Source organism: Engraulis encrasicolus, chromosome 19 (assembly GCF_034702125.1).
Source record: "Engraulis encrasicolus isolate BLACKSEA-1 chromosome 19, IST_EnEncr_1.0, whole genome shotgun sequence".
Lineage (NCBI taxonomy): Eukaryota > Metazoa > Chordata > Actinopteri > Clupeiformes > Engraulidae > Engraulis > Engraulis encrasicolus.
Window position 1 is genome coordinate 47,621,888 of NC_085875.1, and position 13,895 is coordinate 47,635,782.

Sequence of the window (13,895 nt, forward strand, 5' to 3'; positions counted from 1 at the left end):
TATTTATTTATTCATTTATTTATCTATCTAAATCTCACTCCAAACAATCTTCAAAACTTGAGAGCCCTGATGTATGTATGTATGTATGTATGTATGTATGCATGCATGTATGTATGTATGTTGTAGGCTATGTATATTGACAAATACCATACCAAAAAACATATGAAAGACCTTGTGTGGCTTGTATAATTTGTATGATTATCACCATACCATTAGGCCTATATAGGTCTGAACTTTAAAAAAAAAGATCATCTTTAAAGCAACATTAGGTACAGTGTTCAACAAAAAATCATACATGTGATGATAATATGACTGCTGCTCTTTAGGATTGCAGCTTCACCACACCACCGCGCGCCAAACAACCTGAGGTGAGGGCGCGCGCGCTACCCCACGAGCATGCGCATATTTGGGTCCTCGTGTGAAATATAACGTCACTTTTCCTACCTGCCCTTGTATTGCCTGACCTTAAAATAAAAGTAAAAACAAATATTTTAAATGGCGTTTACATAATCAGCTCGTATGAGTCATTTGTATAACTAATCCATGTATGAAGAACCGCACATTCAGCCTAAAATATATAATTCTACCACAGCTCGAGTAAGTATGTGGGTCCTGGACGCGCTTGAGAAATGTAACAGGTTTGGCAGGTGTAGCGTTACTTAGCAAGTAGGCTACCTTACCTGCACCAGGTGTGAAAGGCTTATAACCCAGCAATAAGTTGACGCGGCAGCTCAAGCGAGTCCTGTCCATTCTTGGGAACAGTAAGTAGCCCGTTGTTATGTTGCTACTCCAAAAGATACAATGTTGTTCGATGAATTCGTTCCTGGTGTGGGTCTAACCATTTAATGTATCGGCTACTCATCAATACCAAGGTGGATAAAGCTCCTCTCAACAGTTGTGGGTACCGAACAACTGCCGAGTTGTATGATTACTTTCAGGAACATGGATGGTTTCACTATCCATTGTTAAAAACGCGTATAACTACCTACAGCTTTAGATAATGATCAGGCTACCCAACTGTAACAAATAGCACGGAAAACCGGATGAAGCCACGGATGTTATAGCCTAGTTTATAACTTTGCGCAACTAGGTGTAAATGTTTGTTGTTTTAATCAAGTCTGTTCCTAATAATAACGTATTGAAAACATATTTTGTTTGCATGGTTACAATGATTACATTTCTGTTTAAAACCTTTGTGTTTTTGTCTTTCCTCGGAAGTCAAGTTGTAACACGTTCCCACGTCATGACGTTGATGGTTAGTAATACAGTGCTGCTAGGATGAAAAGTGCATCCTTGCCTCGAGTATTGCGCACGGTAGGCAAGTGAAAGGCACTTTTCCATCAGTTCGTTGGTATAGGTCTATGGAAAGATGGCATCTTGCCAAGTCAGTGTAGCCTAAATATAGAAATGATTATCTTTAAGCCCAAAGCCAAATGTAGACATACAGTGATTGATGCTGAAAGACCCCGATAATGGCTGTTGAATGAGCGCCTATGTTAGTGGCTTGACGCGCATGAAAGAGATGTCACACTTCCGGAGCGTCCCTTGTTGTTGTGCACTGTGCTGGGCATCGCTTTCTCTCATGGTAGTTCAATCTACACCAACCCTAGCGGGGAATATGTCCCCCTCATTCACAATCACATTTTATCTCAAGCTGTGTTGCAATCCCCTATGTTCTCTGCTATGATGGTTTTTTTTTTTTTTTTTAAAGGTAGAATATGTAATTTTAGTTAATTTCTAAATCTAACCTTTGCTGCCACATGTGTGTGTGATTTTCATTATTTTTCCTATATAAGTCATACACTTGTATTTACTGATCTGACTTAAATACAGTAAGTTTTGCAAGTGGTAAGACTTAGGCCTAAATATTAATGACAAAGGTAATGTTTGTGAATGGGCGGCATCAATCCTGGAAATAAACTACTTAGAAATGGCATACTCTACCTATGTTTGGCTGCTTAGCTGAAATGTAAAAAAATGCATTGTCTGAATGAGGCATAAAAGTGGTTATCGGATGGCCTGTGTATTTGTGAATGCAGCAGTGTTTCATTGACGTGCCGCCCTGATGGGACTCGATGACCTTGCTGAATTATCTTTTTCATATTAATTCTGTGTAAAAATGTATACTGGCCCTTGATGACAACAGATGTTTGCGCTGTCTTTCCACGTCTCCGCTGCATCACTAATTCGTCATTATCTCCGTCAACTATAAATTGGAAAATAATTGCATTGTCCCGAGCATTTGCATTTTACATGTCTTATTGTTTTATTTTGTTTTGTTAATGACTCATCAAGCAATTAGGCAGCTTAATTCATGCTGTAGATCTGCGTAAGCAGCAATTATTTGTACAGTAGTAATGACAAAAATCGTATTCTTATTGTTATTCTTGAGACTGCCCTTGTTAATCATTTAATTCCGTATCTGCCCCCACCCATTGCAGGCCTCTTAGAGAGGGGCCGGATGACTGTGTAAGTTAACTGTTTCGGGGGCCTGGAAAAATACTGTGTGCTAATGGCATTTACCATGTGGTTTGTCTTCTAGTGAATGGTGTCTGAATTGAAGAACCTCTGTCTGTCCTTGTTATCATCAGGGCCATCTTTGTCCATCTGGGAGCTGTTTGGCTATTGTTACCATTTGCGCCTCCCTTCCTTGTCAGTGCAAGCCACTTTTGGGAGCAAGAAGAAACCCTGTTTTTAGGGTGATCTTGACAAAGCTCTGATGATTTGCTGTCTAACAATTGGAAGTGGACTTTGGGCTTGCAAGGGAGTTTTAAGATTTTGAATGCATTTTTCCATGTTTGGAAAGAAGGGTTTTTTTGTGCCTACAACGTAAATTTCAAATTCTAAAGCTCATGTAAACATTATTGCACTATACTGTATTACACCTTAGCACATACTTTCTTATTATTCAGGCATTCGTGACAGTCCTTGGAGCAATGTGGGGTTAGCTGCCTTGTTCAAGTAGCCTGGGAAATCCCCTGCTGCTTTGCACAATCGTTCTGATCGGAAAGACAGCATGGAGTCAACCCTAGGCGAGGGTTCCAGATCATGGTCCTTGCCTCTCTCCAATCAGAGAGCAGGGAGGCGTGAAAAGGCAATGACTGCAGTTCATGTGAATAGATACAACTGACACGATTGGCTATGGCTATGGATGACAAATGATAAACATTCGTAATGCCCAATAAACAGCCGTCATCAATCGTAAACCTCACACACAGCCTACGGGATTTACAGTAGGCATGTCTCCAGACCTTATCTCACTTGTGATTAGGTCTGGTGATAACCAGGCAATTGTTCCAGGGCACTTAAGCTGTGGATGGTATGGGATTTGAACCTGCAGCCTTCTAATGCCAAGACCGACTCCCTGACCGCAAGGCAAGAGCATGACCACATCCTATCCACTACATTCGACAGAGCAGATAACTATAGTCCTCTAAGTGAAGATGATGAATACTGTGCAGTAGGGAGACACATACTGTACCTTTTAAACCTGTTACACAGGTGCCATAAATCAACTCAACTTATCCGAGGGTTGTGCAACAGTTGTGAATGTGCATGTTGTGCGTTATAGCAACATGGATGGCATTAGGGTGAATGATTACATGTGTTCTCCTCCCTAAAGAGATGTTTAAGGTAGATCTGATACAAGTACATGTGCATTGGGGACACACTCACAAGTAAATTCCTCCCAACCCACAAAGATTTCATCAGTGGCTGGGATGATGGACGATGCATTCATGAAAGTAATGCATTTCTTATCTTTTCTGCTCCCGTTTGCAGATATGTTTTTAAGACTGTGTTTTCTCTGCTTTTGGTTTTGAGGCTTAATGAAAGTGATGATTGGAGATTGAAGATTAGTATTAGTGCATATGGACAGAAAATACCTTTTTTTCCAATTTCTTTTTCTACAGAGTTATGAATTGTGATTGGTATTTGGGAGTACTTCAGCAAAGGACGCTCTAACTTCAAAACCGGTGAATGTTAATAAATAAAGGGACTTCCTAGGGGTGGGTGATATGACTATTAATTTGTGAATCGTGCAATCGAGCACAAGATTGTCTCGAAGCTGCGAAAGTTGAGAAATTGTATAGATTGCCTTGCAGTGAGGATGTTTACTATCAGTATCAGTGATGTCTACTTACTTGGTGTCGTTGTCTGCACTTTTATTCTTTACATTATTTCTATTGTGCACTCTATGAGTGTCATCAGTGTGTTTACATTTAATTACAAATTGCAAGTATATAAAATGCTTGATTTTTTTTTTTTGAACGTTTTATTTTTTTAATGGAAAACCGTGATAAAAAAATCGTAATCATACGCCACCCCTAGGACTTCCCGACCACTGTTATTCTAGATGAACCCTGAGGCATTCGCATCACCGTCTGCTGTGGTTGTCACTTTTGACCTCCTGCATTGTGCACGACTCAGGCATCAATCAACTCCTGTGTCATGTCAGCCTCGTCAGTCTCTTGGTTGACGTCATTATTAATTTTGTTTCCTTGTTTTTAATAGCCAGCGATATCCACAACACATGGGTTATTGACGTTTTAACAGTTTTTCCTCCATTGGTTTGGCTCATTTCTTAAAACTGAGATGACATTACTATAACTATTGGGTCATTTGGCTAAACATTCTTACACTTCTGAACAACAGTTCAGATAACTGGCAAAATGTCATATATCTCCCAAAACAGCTCATTCTTGCTTCAATGCTAAACCCTCTCCCATAGATAGTCATCAATAGTATAAAAAGGTATGCATAAAATGTTATAGATCCTTCTCAATTGCTTTGGCTCATTTGCATTCATTTAGTCCTTCTGTCAAAATAAACTGGATGGTTCAGCATAACTACATGGATCCTCATCACATGCTCATATCACTCCAAAAACAGTTTACCCGTGTCTCAAAACTAAATTCCTTCCCCACATAAAACATCAGATCTCCCAAAATATATTGCCCCTTTGGCATTGTGTAAGGGTCAAAGACGTCCAACATGAAATTGTCCTTCAGTGCTAACGGATACTTTTGCTTACTGAAACTGTGCAAAACATGATTTTCATTTTTTTCTCAAGTGAATGCATGAAAGCCAATCCAAAAAAATAATGGTAAAAAATTCTTCTTTTTTGCATTTACAGTAAGCAAAATTATCCGTTGCACTGAAGGACAATTTCATGTTGGACGTCTTTGACCCGTAACCACTGCAAATCAAAATGATTAGAAGTTTTGCCACTATGGGACTATGTTCAGCTAACAGATTTTGACTACAGTATGTGGGTGGTTGACGTTTAAGGGCGTAACGCCAAAAAAAAAAGTTTCCAATTCCTGAAAAAATTGATTGAAAAAATTTGAAAAAAATAGAAAAAAATAAAGCACTTAGTGCTTAGTGCTCACTGCATTATGGCCATTTTAATCCTTTTGTATACAAGACTGACATCTGAGCTAGTGCTAACTTGATAATGATATTGTGTTTAATCTTAATATGTGTTTTCATTTATAAAAAACATTTTTTCCTTCTATAAGAGCAGTCACACCACAGGACACCATAAAATGAACCTAAGCATTGAGTGACAGAAACGTTGCAATATGAAGACATATTAAGAGGTTAATAGTCACCTTAAGCTTCCACAGCACTCTCCAATAACTAATAATAAAGGAGTCAGTCTTTAAGACCCTTGTAGTTGGCCTTGCAGCTGCGCGTTCACAAACATTGACATACATGTCACCCCACAGGACGCAATTTGTGTTACGAAATTTAACTTGTAGTTAATAATACTGTCTTGAGTTTTTTTCACATTCACATATCTTAATATAAAGTTAATATTTATGCAATCATGCCAAATGCTTCATACGTTATTCAAAATGTTGTTGGTTAATTTATATATATGCAGTATAATGTATATAATATATATATATGTGTATATATATATATTATATTATATTCCAGGTTTCATTAATGTCACACCGCAGGATATTTGACATATAAACCTTTACATAAATCTTAACAAAAATGTTTCTTCTCATCTAAGACTAATATGAAACATAATGTATCAAATCGTCTTTCATTGACATTTGTTTTTTAAAGGACAAATAACAGTTTTGTAGGTTTTTAACCAATGTTACGAAAAAACAAGGCGTCACGTCTCCCACCCATGTACAAAAATGAAAACATGAGTGAATCCATTGAATTTTGACAACACAGAAAATGTACTTATTTGACCAAGGACATTGAACAGTAACTTTCTTTACTGTAAATTCACATACATAAAGCAATGCCCATATATGACAGGTTTCTCATTGCTTTGGCTCTAGGGCTGTAACGATATGGTATCGAACCGAGAAGTCGTGATACACCGTCACGATACTGTATCGTGATACAAGGAGGCAGTATCGTGATGTGCCCTTTCAAAGTTTTATTACCCATTAGTCCAGAAAACAACCTTATGATTTGATGTGATAGTGTTTCCAAACTTTAGTGGAGATACATTTTTTCATGAGATTTCATGAGATTTTTTTTCAGAGATTTTTTCATGTTGTTTTGAGAATGTCATCTCTGTTTTGAGAAATGAGCCTAAACCAATGGGAAAAAAACTGTAATATCGATGGTACGGCGGCACAACTGATGTCTGTCTTGTATTAATAAATTCGTAATTAATTTATCAGCAATAAATCTGCATTTTAGATAATCCAGCTAAAGGAATGCAGCATTTAATTTATGCAATAGTGGCATTAGCTGTGGTTGTACCACCCTGACGTGTGCTACTAAAAATCGTCAATGACCCACATCCAGAAATTGCAGCCCAGCAGCAGACAGGTTGGGGTGGGTGGCGAGGGAGTAGGCCTACTTTGGTGGTCAACAAAACAGACACCTTCTGTCAACACTAGCAGAAAATGAGCCATGCATGACTTATGGTCCTGGAATTTATGACGGTGTGTAGAATGTTTTATTGGTGTTAATTAGAAAACCAAAGGACTCATTGGGAGATTGACAGTTTCAATGGGAGATGCTTCTTGTGTCTGAGGTGACAAATAATCAGGTGCGTCAAACTGTCTTTGTGGTTATTCTTTTGGATGGAGGAAAACACCCATGACTCACTTAGAAATAAATGCAAACCCATTTTTTTATTTTCTTATTTTGAGGTGAGGCGGTCAGCATTTCTATATTTGTGAGTGTGCAAAGTCATCACGTGTGCTTCTGCATTTTACGAGTCACATTTTCATTCCTATGTGTCATCGAAGGTCAATTCTGTCAGCCTTTTTTCACACATTTGACCTGTGCTTTGTCTTTTATTAAGTAGCCTTGACTAACTTATCTATGAATCACCTGCTGCGTTAATGCACATGATCTGAGATGGGAATTGTGTAATTGTGTGTTTCGTAAGAAAATTCAAGAGAGTGAATGGGAATTAGAGGTCATTGCACCCTTGTGACGCTATGTTCTCTAACTCGTGTTTTTGAAAGGATGTTTCCTTTAATAGATAGCAGGATTGAATTTCTGCCTTTCCCTCCCTTGTCAGTGATGAGCCTAACTTGGCATTTGAGGGAATTTTTGATTTGTACTAGACTAAAATACAGGTGCAAGAAATTCATGACTTTGGGTAAATGTAGACTAGGACACTGTATAATGGTATCCTGCATTTTTGTGAACTTAAAGCAAGTCATCTAGTACCGAATCTGCATTGTAAATGTGTACCATTTACAGTCCAAAATTGTATTGCAAGTGCGTAGTTTAAAATTATGGAGTTACATGGTTGTCATTGGTATTTTTCAGAAAAAGCAGCTGGTATGGTAAATTTATATTCATAAATTAGACTTTTAGAAACTAGAAACATTAATTCCTTTATCAGGGCCGGATTAAGATGGCCTGGGGCCCCTAGGCTACAGGTTGTTGTGGGCCGCCCTGGAAAGCCAATTTACAAAGACATTGACATAATTACGAGCTAGTTATGGAGGATAACATACCCATCAGCTGTACTCGACAGGACAGATGGATTTTCAATATTGCATCCTGTTACAATTCAGCAATGTTTCACTTGTGGCCAATCAGGGGCCCCCTGACAGGTGGGAGCCCCTAGACTGAAGCCATATCTAACCCGTAAGTTAATCTTGCCCTGTGTACCAGTGTCATAACAACTGGGCAAAAGGGTGACCTAGGTTTGGCTTTCAGGCAATGGCTGCAGACATTTGTTGATCTTCTGTTGACAATGTAGTTGCGATCTTAAATCTCCCTCACATTGTCAGATTTGACACATGCCCCTGCCCATGTTGTTCTTCAGACAAGATAATGCGGGACACCTGGGACAACCCATGCCTTGCTGTTGCGTGGCATGGTAGGAATTGCAGAACAACAATGGGGCCTTGGTCCTGTTTTGGCTCTGCCCTAATAATTTGGAGAAATGAATTGATGTCATTACTAAGTAGCCTTTGTTTTGATTTCAGTTGACGCTATTGTTGAGGGAGAGTGGCCTCTCGGAGACCCGGCCTCCCATAGGCAGGTGGCACACGCAAGAGGTGTGGGGAAGACATTGGTGCCTCCTCCGCCTCCCGTGCAAATGTCTTCTGATTGGCGTAGGACTCGTAAGTCAGTCTCAGTGCAAGTGCTCCGCATAAGGTAGCTGCCTTGCTGGTTCAGATGGGAATTGTTCTGGTTGACACTGTTCTGGTTTTACCTGAATTCCTAAACTGGTAGGACCGCATTGAGTTGGCGAATGCTAAGCAACACACACACACACACACCTCTGAGCAAACCTGCAGTGGGTGAAATGCCAGCCAAGAATAACTTTAGCGCTGGTACCACTGGGGCTGTTTGATGTTCTCAGTCGACCTAGTGATTCAGCCCCAGGACCTGCGGAATTCCATCTAAGTGACACTGGCTTTGTCACACTCATAAGACTAGGTGTGCCTGCCTGCCTGCTTCCCTGCCTGTTGCCTCTTCTATTTTTTCTCCTTACAGCTTGATATTGCAAAATGCATCTAGACAATTCTTGGAATTTTGCCCCTTTTAGTCAAACTACATTTTTCAAATTACAAAATTGCTGGAGGGATCATCATCATTGCACAGTTTCAGTGGAGAATTAAGTTGTACTCTTGGAAAATAAACATCTAAATAGGCCTTGCACAAGCACAAAACCAGAGATTCAAAGGTGCAATATTAATTTCTTTTTCTTCTCTTTTCTTTTTCAATCTGCAGTGAACAACCCCATACCATCAAACTTGAAGTCGGAGTCGAAGAAGGCTGCCAAAATTCTACGGGAATTCACAGAAATATCCAACAGAACGGGACCTGACAAACTCATCCCAGGTAGACTTTCAAAAAAAAAAATGTTGCCTTTATTTTGATAGGACAGTATGATTTATTGTCAGGAAGTGAATGGGAGAGATGGGGGAGGTTCTGTAAAAGAACTGAGCCGGACTCGAACCTGGGTCGCCGCTGTAGCAATCTAGTGCCCAGCCCATTGAGTCACAGCTGGGCCCTCTGAGGTAGACTAGTGTGGATGTCTCAACAGACCTCCACAGCGTAAGTGCGTTCTTAATGTAGTGATTATTCATATACTATATTTAACCAGGGAGTAGTAATTGGCTATTATTTGCGTTAATGTCATTGCTTTTAGTTGCCATTCGAAACAGGACAGGAGTAATTGTTACTCCTGCTTTTGAGTTGGTGCCTAGAACAGCAACTGGATGACTTAAGGGAGACAAAACATTTTAATTGGCTGATGTCATATGGGTTTTGTCGAGAGTAGTCACGGGTGCCAAGGTATCTCTCTCTCTCTCTCTCTCTCGCTCTCTGTCTCTCTCTCTCTCTCTCTCTCATATTTCCCTCCATTTTTTTTCTTTTTATCCTGGAGTGTGGTTCTCTGTACAAAGGTGTGACCCAGCTTACGTTCTAGTGCTATTTCCTGACTCGTAATATCGTAATATTCTCGGCAGTCAACCTCATCATCACTCCGCACCTAAGTTATTGCTTCTGAATCCACAGAGGAGCATAATGTTTTAATCCCATCGCAGTCATGGTGGATGGCTTGTTATTGGTCCGATATTTAGACTATAGATGCCTTACATGTAATTGGACATGTCCATTGTCGTATCATTTGTACAAATATTTGTAATGTCTTAAGAGAACATATATTCATAGAGACCAATTACCAAGTGAGACATTTAACCCAGACTCCATAATGTGTGTGTGCCCTCTAAAATAGGCCATGTAAATAGCAATTTGTTCTCAGGCATTGGGAGCCGTCCTCAGTAGTTCAGTTTTAGACCAGACCTTGTTAAATGTAAGCTTCCACAGTATAACACAGAGGGCAACTTTATACTGTGTTTTATGCTATTTTTTGCATATTCATTGCCATTTTAAATACTTTTTATTGACAATTCACCCTTTTGTATGAGACCTGGAGGAATTTCAGGAATGAAAATGAAAGAGAGCTATGTAGAGATTGAAGTCAAACTACCTTTGTTGATCTAGTTCTCTTCCTTAGTTCTGAAAAGCCATGGGTGCAAGTCAGTCTTAGTTCTCCTTTCCTTTCCTCTGGAAGCTGGCCTCTTGTCTCGGGTTTAGCAACGCCTTTGTTTCCTCACTGATATTGTGTGATTATATCCTTGTGTGGTCTGTCGGTGTTTGAGTGTGCATGTATGGTGCTTGATGTCCTTGTGCATCTGTGATGTTATTGTCCCCATGCCTGTTTGTGCGCTGTATGTCTTCATGTTTGCGGTTACAAGTTATGATGGTGGTGAAAACAAGTTTCTCTTTGGGGACAATACATAAAGGCTGAAGACCAGCGTCATATATGGATGACATAACCGTGTCAAAACAGTGTCACAACAGGTTCATTAACATGGTGTCAGTATCATACATTTTTTATGGTCATGAAAAGCTGACATTGTAAGGACTGTCTGCCATAACCGAATATCACTTAATGATCAAGTCATGAAATGTTTGACATTGACATAATGCTTATGACACATTAATGGCTGCATTATGACACCGTTATGACATTGTTATGTCATGCGTATGACGTCTGCATCAAGTAAAGTGTTGCCAAATAATTTGTTGTGTTCCCTCGCAATTGTCATCATATAAACGACTCCTAAGATTGATTTCTTGTAATACAGGCCACATCCATTAGCTGCATCATCATGAAACGCCTTGAAACGAAGTGTTGGTCTTGACACTTCTGTGTCGTTTGATGTCATTCTTAGATGTTATTATCACATTCATTTTTTGATGAGTTTTAATGAATTATTTGTTTTACTTAATAGCTTGTTGTGATATACTGGTATGTGTATGTTTTCAGGACTGTGTCCTCAATGATTTTTTTAGTTTAAATATATAAATCAAGTCACATCTATCAAACCCTTGTTGACCTGTTTCCTCTTCTCATCCGATGTTTGTGTTTGCTTGTTTTTTCTACTCTCTTGTACTGAAAGCTCATATCATTGCCACGGCCCAAGGTCTGGCCATCATATCGGTCATCCGGGCGGGTTTTATGATCACAGCTCGTGGAGGCAGTGGGATAGTCATCGCCAAGCTCCCAGATGGACGTAAGAATTACTTTTTACTCTCTCTGTTGACAAACGTATACGGTTCATTGGTTATACTGTTCATCCTCTCTTTATATCTGACTTGACTGCTCCATCAGAAAAACTACCATGTGGAGAAACTTTGCCAGTGCAGTAAATAGAACTTAATATCCAAGTTTCTTTTTCCTGAAACTTCCATTTAAGGGTGGTCTGCTCCATCAGCCATTGGCATCGCTGGCCTCGGTGGAGGATTTGAGATCGGCTTGGAGGTGAGTCAGCCAGCCGTCTCTCCTGTTTTCCTCCTTGACTGCTCAGTTGTGAGGCAACACGATCTGCAATCGTTTGGAATGGCTGAGCAAACAAATGCCAAATATGTGACTTCAGTTCACCTTTAGCGTGTGTGTGTGTGTCTGTGTTTCTCTGTGTGTCTGTGTTTCTCTGTGTGTCTGTCTGTGTGTGTGTGTGTGTGTGTGTGTGTGTGTGTGTGTGTGTGTGTGTGTGTGTGTGTGTGTGTGTGTGTACACTGTATTTACTGTACCGTGGATAATGGATGTAATCCAGTATGCGTTCCCCTATTCCCCTGTCTTTAATTCTGCGCATACATGTTATTATTCATGTATGCTTTGTTTTCATTTGCAGTACACATTGTTTGTTCTGCGACTATCTATATGCCATCGAGTTGTTGTTTTTCTTCCTTTCTCACTTAAACTTCCTTGAAAACGAGACATTCTTTGCTGAGTAAACATCCGTGCTGTGATTTCATAAGGGGGGATGAGGGGTCTAAATGAATCTGTCTGACGAGTGAGTTTTTCCCTGGTTAATTATCTGCACACCATCTAACACTAAATCCTTCACCAGGGAGCCTGCCTCCATTGCTCTCTTTGAAAGATGCCCGCATGCACACGTATACACACGTATACACACGTATACACACGTATACACACACACACACACACATACACACACACTCCCCAACACACGTGCATGCCTCAGCACACATGCAGTTCTTTTTTCAATCTCTCAGTCTCCCAAGGGGGTAGGGCATTTTCATTGCATGTCATTGATTCAGAATCAGTTTTATTATTAGTCTCCTATGAACTTGTTTCCACAGGCATTGGTCCTGTGTGGTCATGTGTTCTGTTACCGTTTTTACATTTCCCACATCCTGTTTTTATTCTACAGTAGATCATTCACACACAACTTTGCTATCATAGTTTTTTATTTTACAATGATGTGTTTTTATTTGATATTATGTACTTTATGACTGTACTATTGTTCAAGGAAGGCCCTACATTTCATTATTTGTCACTTATTTTAATTAGACAAGGGCAAGTGTTTGAATACTGTGTCCTATTAAGAGTTTATTTGATTTCCTTGAGTGGTAGAAATCCAACACTTCACACTCTGGAAGAATAGGTCGCACCATTTATAACGGGCTCTTATCGACTTTTTGGAAGGGCCAGTCCACTTAACGGTTTGATGGAGTACTGGTTGTTTATGAACTAGTGCCAAGCGCTGTGCCCAGGTTTACCCTTTTGTCATAGGCGGAGTTATTGCAAGAGGTTTGAGGAAGCTTAAGAAAGCAGAAAAATGCAGGGTGCACACGTAATTGTGGAAAGCACTTACACCGGGGGGTCTGGCGGCATGCCCCTCCGGAAGATAGTGTTGAACAAAAGCATTGCAAAATGGTCTCTTTTCGGCCCTTCAGACGGCCTGCTTCGCTGCTATTCATTGCCCATCACTGAGCGCATTTGCAGGGAATATTCTGGTTTCACACAGAATATTGTCAGTATTCTGTTTGCAAACTCTACATTTGTTCCGAACATAAAAAAACAATGTTAGTTATCGGCCTGACCTGGCAAACACATCATACTAGTAGGCCTAGGGGCAGGGAGGAGAAATACTGAGAGGCATCTCCTACAGTCCTGAGTAGCCGGTGCACTTTCATCCTCTGTGCATAATCATCTGTGCACAAGTTGAATCCTAAACCAAGATCATGTTTGCTGGTGTCACTTTCTTGTCTACATATTGTATGCAGATTGTGATTAATGAAAAGCACACAGTTGGCTGGAAGCTCAAGCAGTCATCAGCGTGTTTTCTGAGTTTGTTGGGTGCTCTTCGATATCAGGGATCAGTTCATTCAAGAGAGAAAAGTTCATCCAGGCACTCCAAACAATGTGTCCAAGCAGGAAGTTACATTAAACAGCCCTCAACAATACTGGGCTGGGGTTACATTAAAAAAAGCTTTTTTTAATGTAACCCCAGCACAATATTATTAAAGGCTTTTTCTTGTAACTTCCCGCTTGGACACCTTGGTTGGAGTGCCTGGATGAACTTTTCTCTCTTGGATTGTGATTACTATTGACTCATTTTCAT

The 13,895-nt window shown here is 40.0% G+C and overlaps 1 protein-coding gene across 2 annotated transcripts in view; it reads left to right on the forward strand.

Annotated features, from left to right (window-relative positions):
* The first annotated feature begins 582 nt into the window (after positions 1–582).
* Positions 583–13,895, forward strand: part of sh3yl1 (SH3 and SYLF domain containing 1) — a 35,825-nt gene continuing 22,512 nt past the window's right edge. Inside the window, exons 1-4 of one of the 2 annotated variants that reach the window (XM_063184607.1) lie at positions 583–761; positions 9,187–9,297; positions 11,427–11,540; positions 11,724–11,788. In XM_063184607.1, the coding sequence (XP_063040677.1) occupies position 761; positions 9,187–9,297; positions 11,427–11,540; positions 11,724–11,788 (291 nt within the window). In that variant the 5' untranslated portion in view covers positions 583–760. The remainder of the gene's footprint in view (positions 762–9,186; positions 9,298–11,426; positions 11,541–11,723; positions 11,789–13,895) is intronic. The other variant, XM_063184606.1, reaches the window with a different exon arrangement.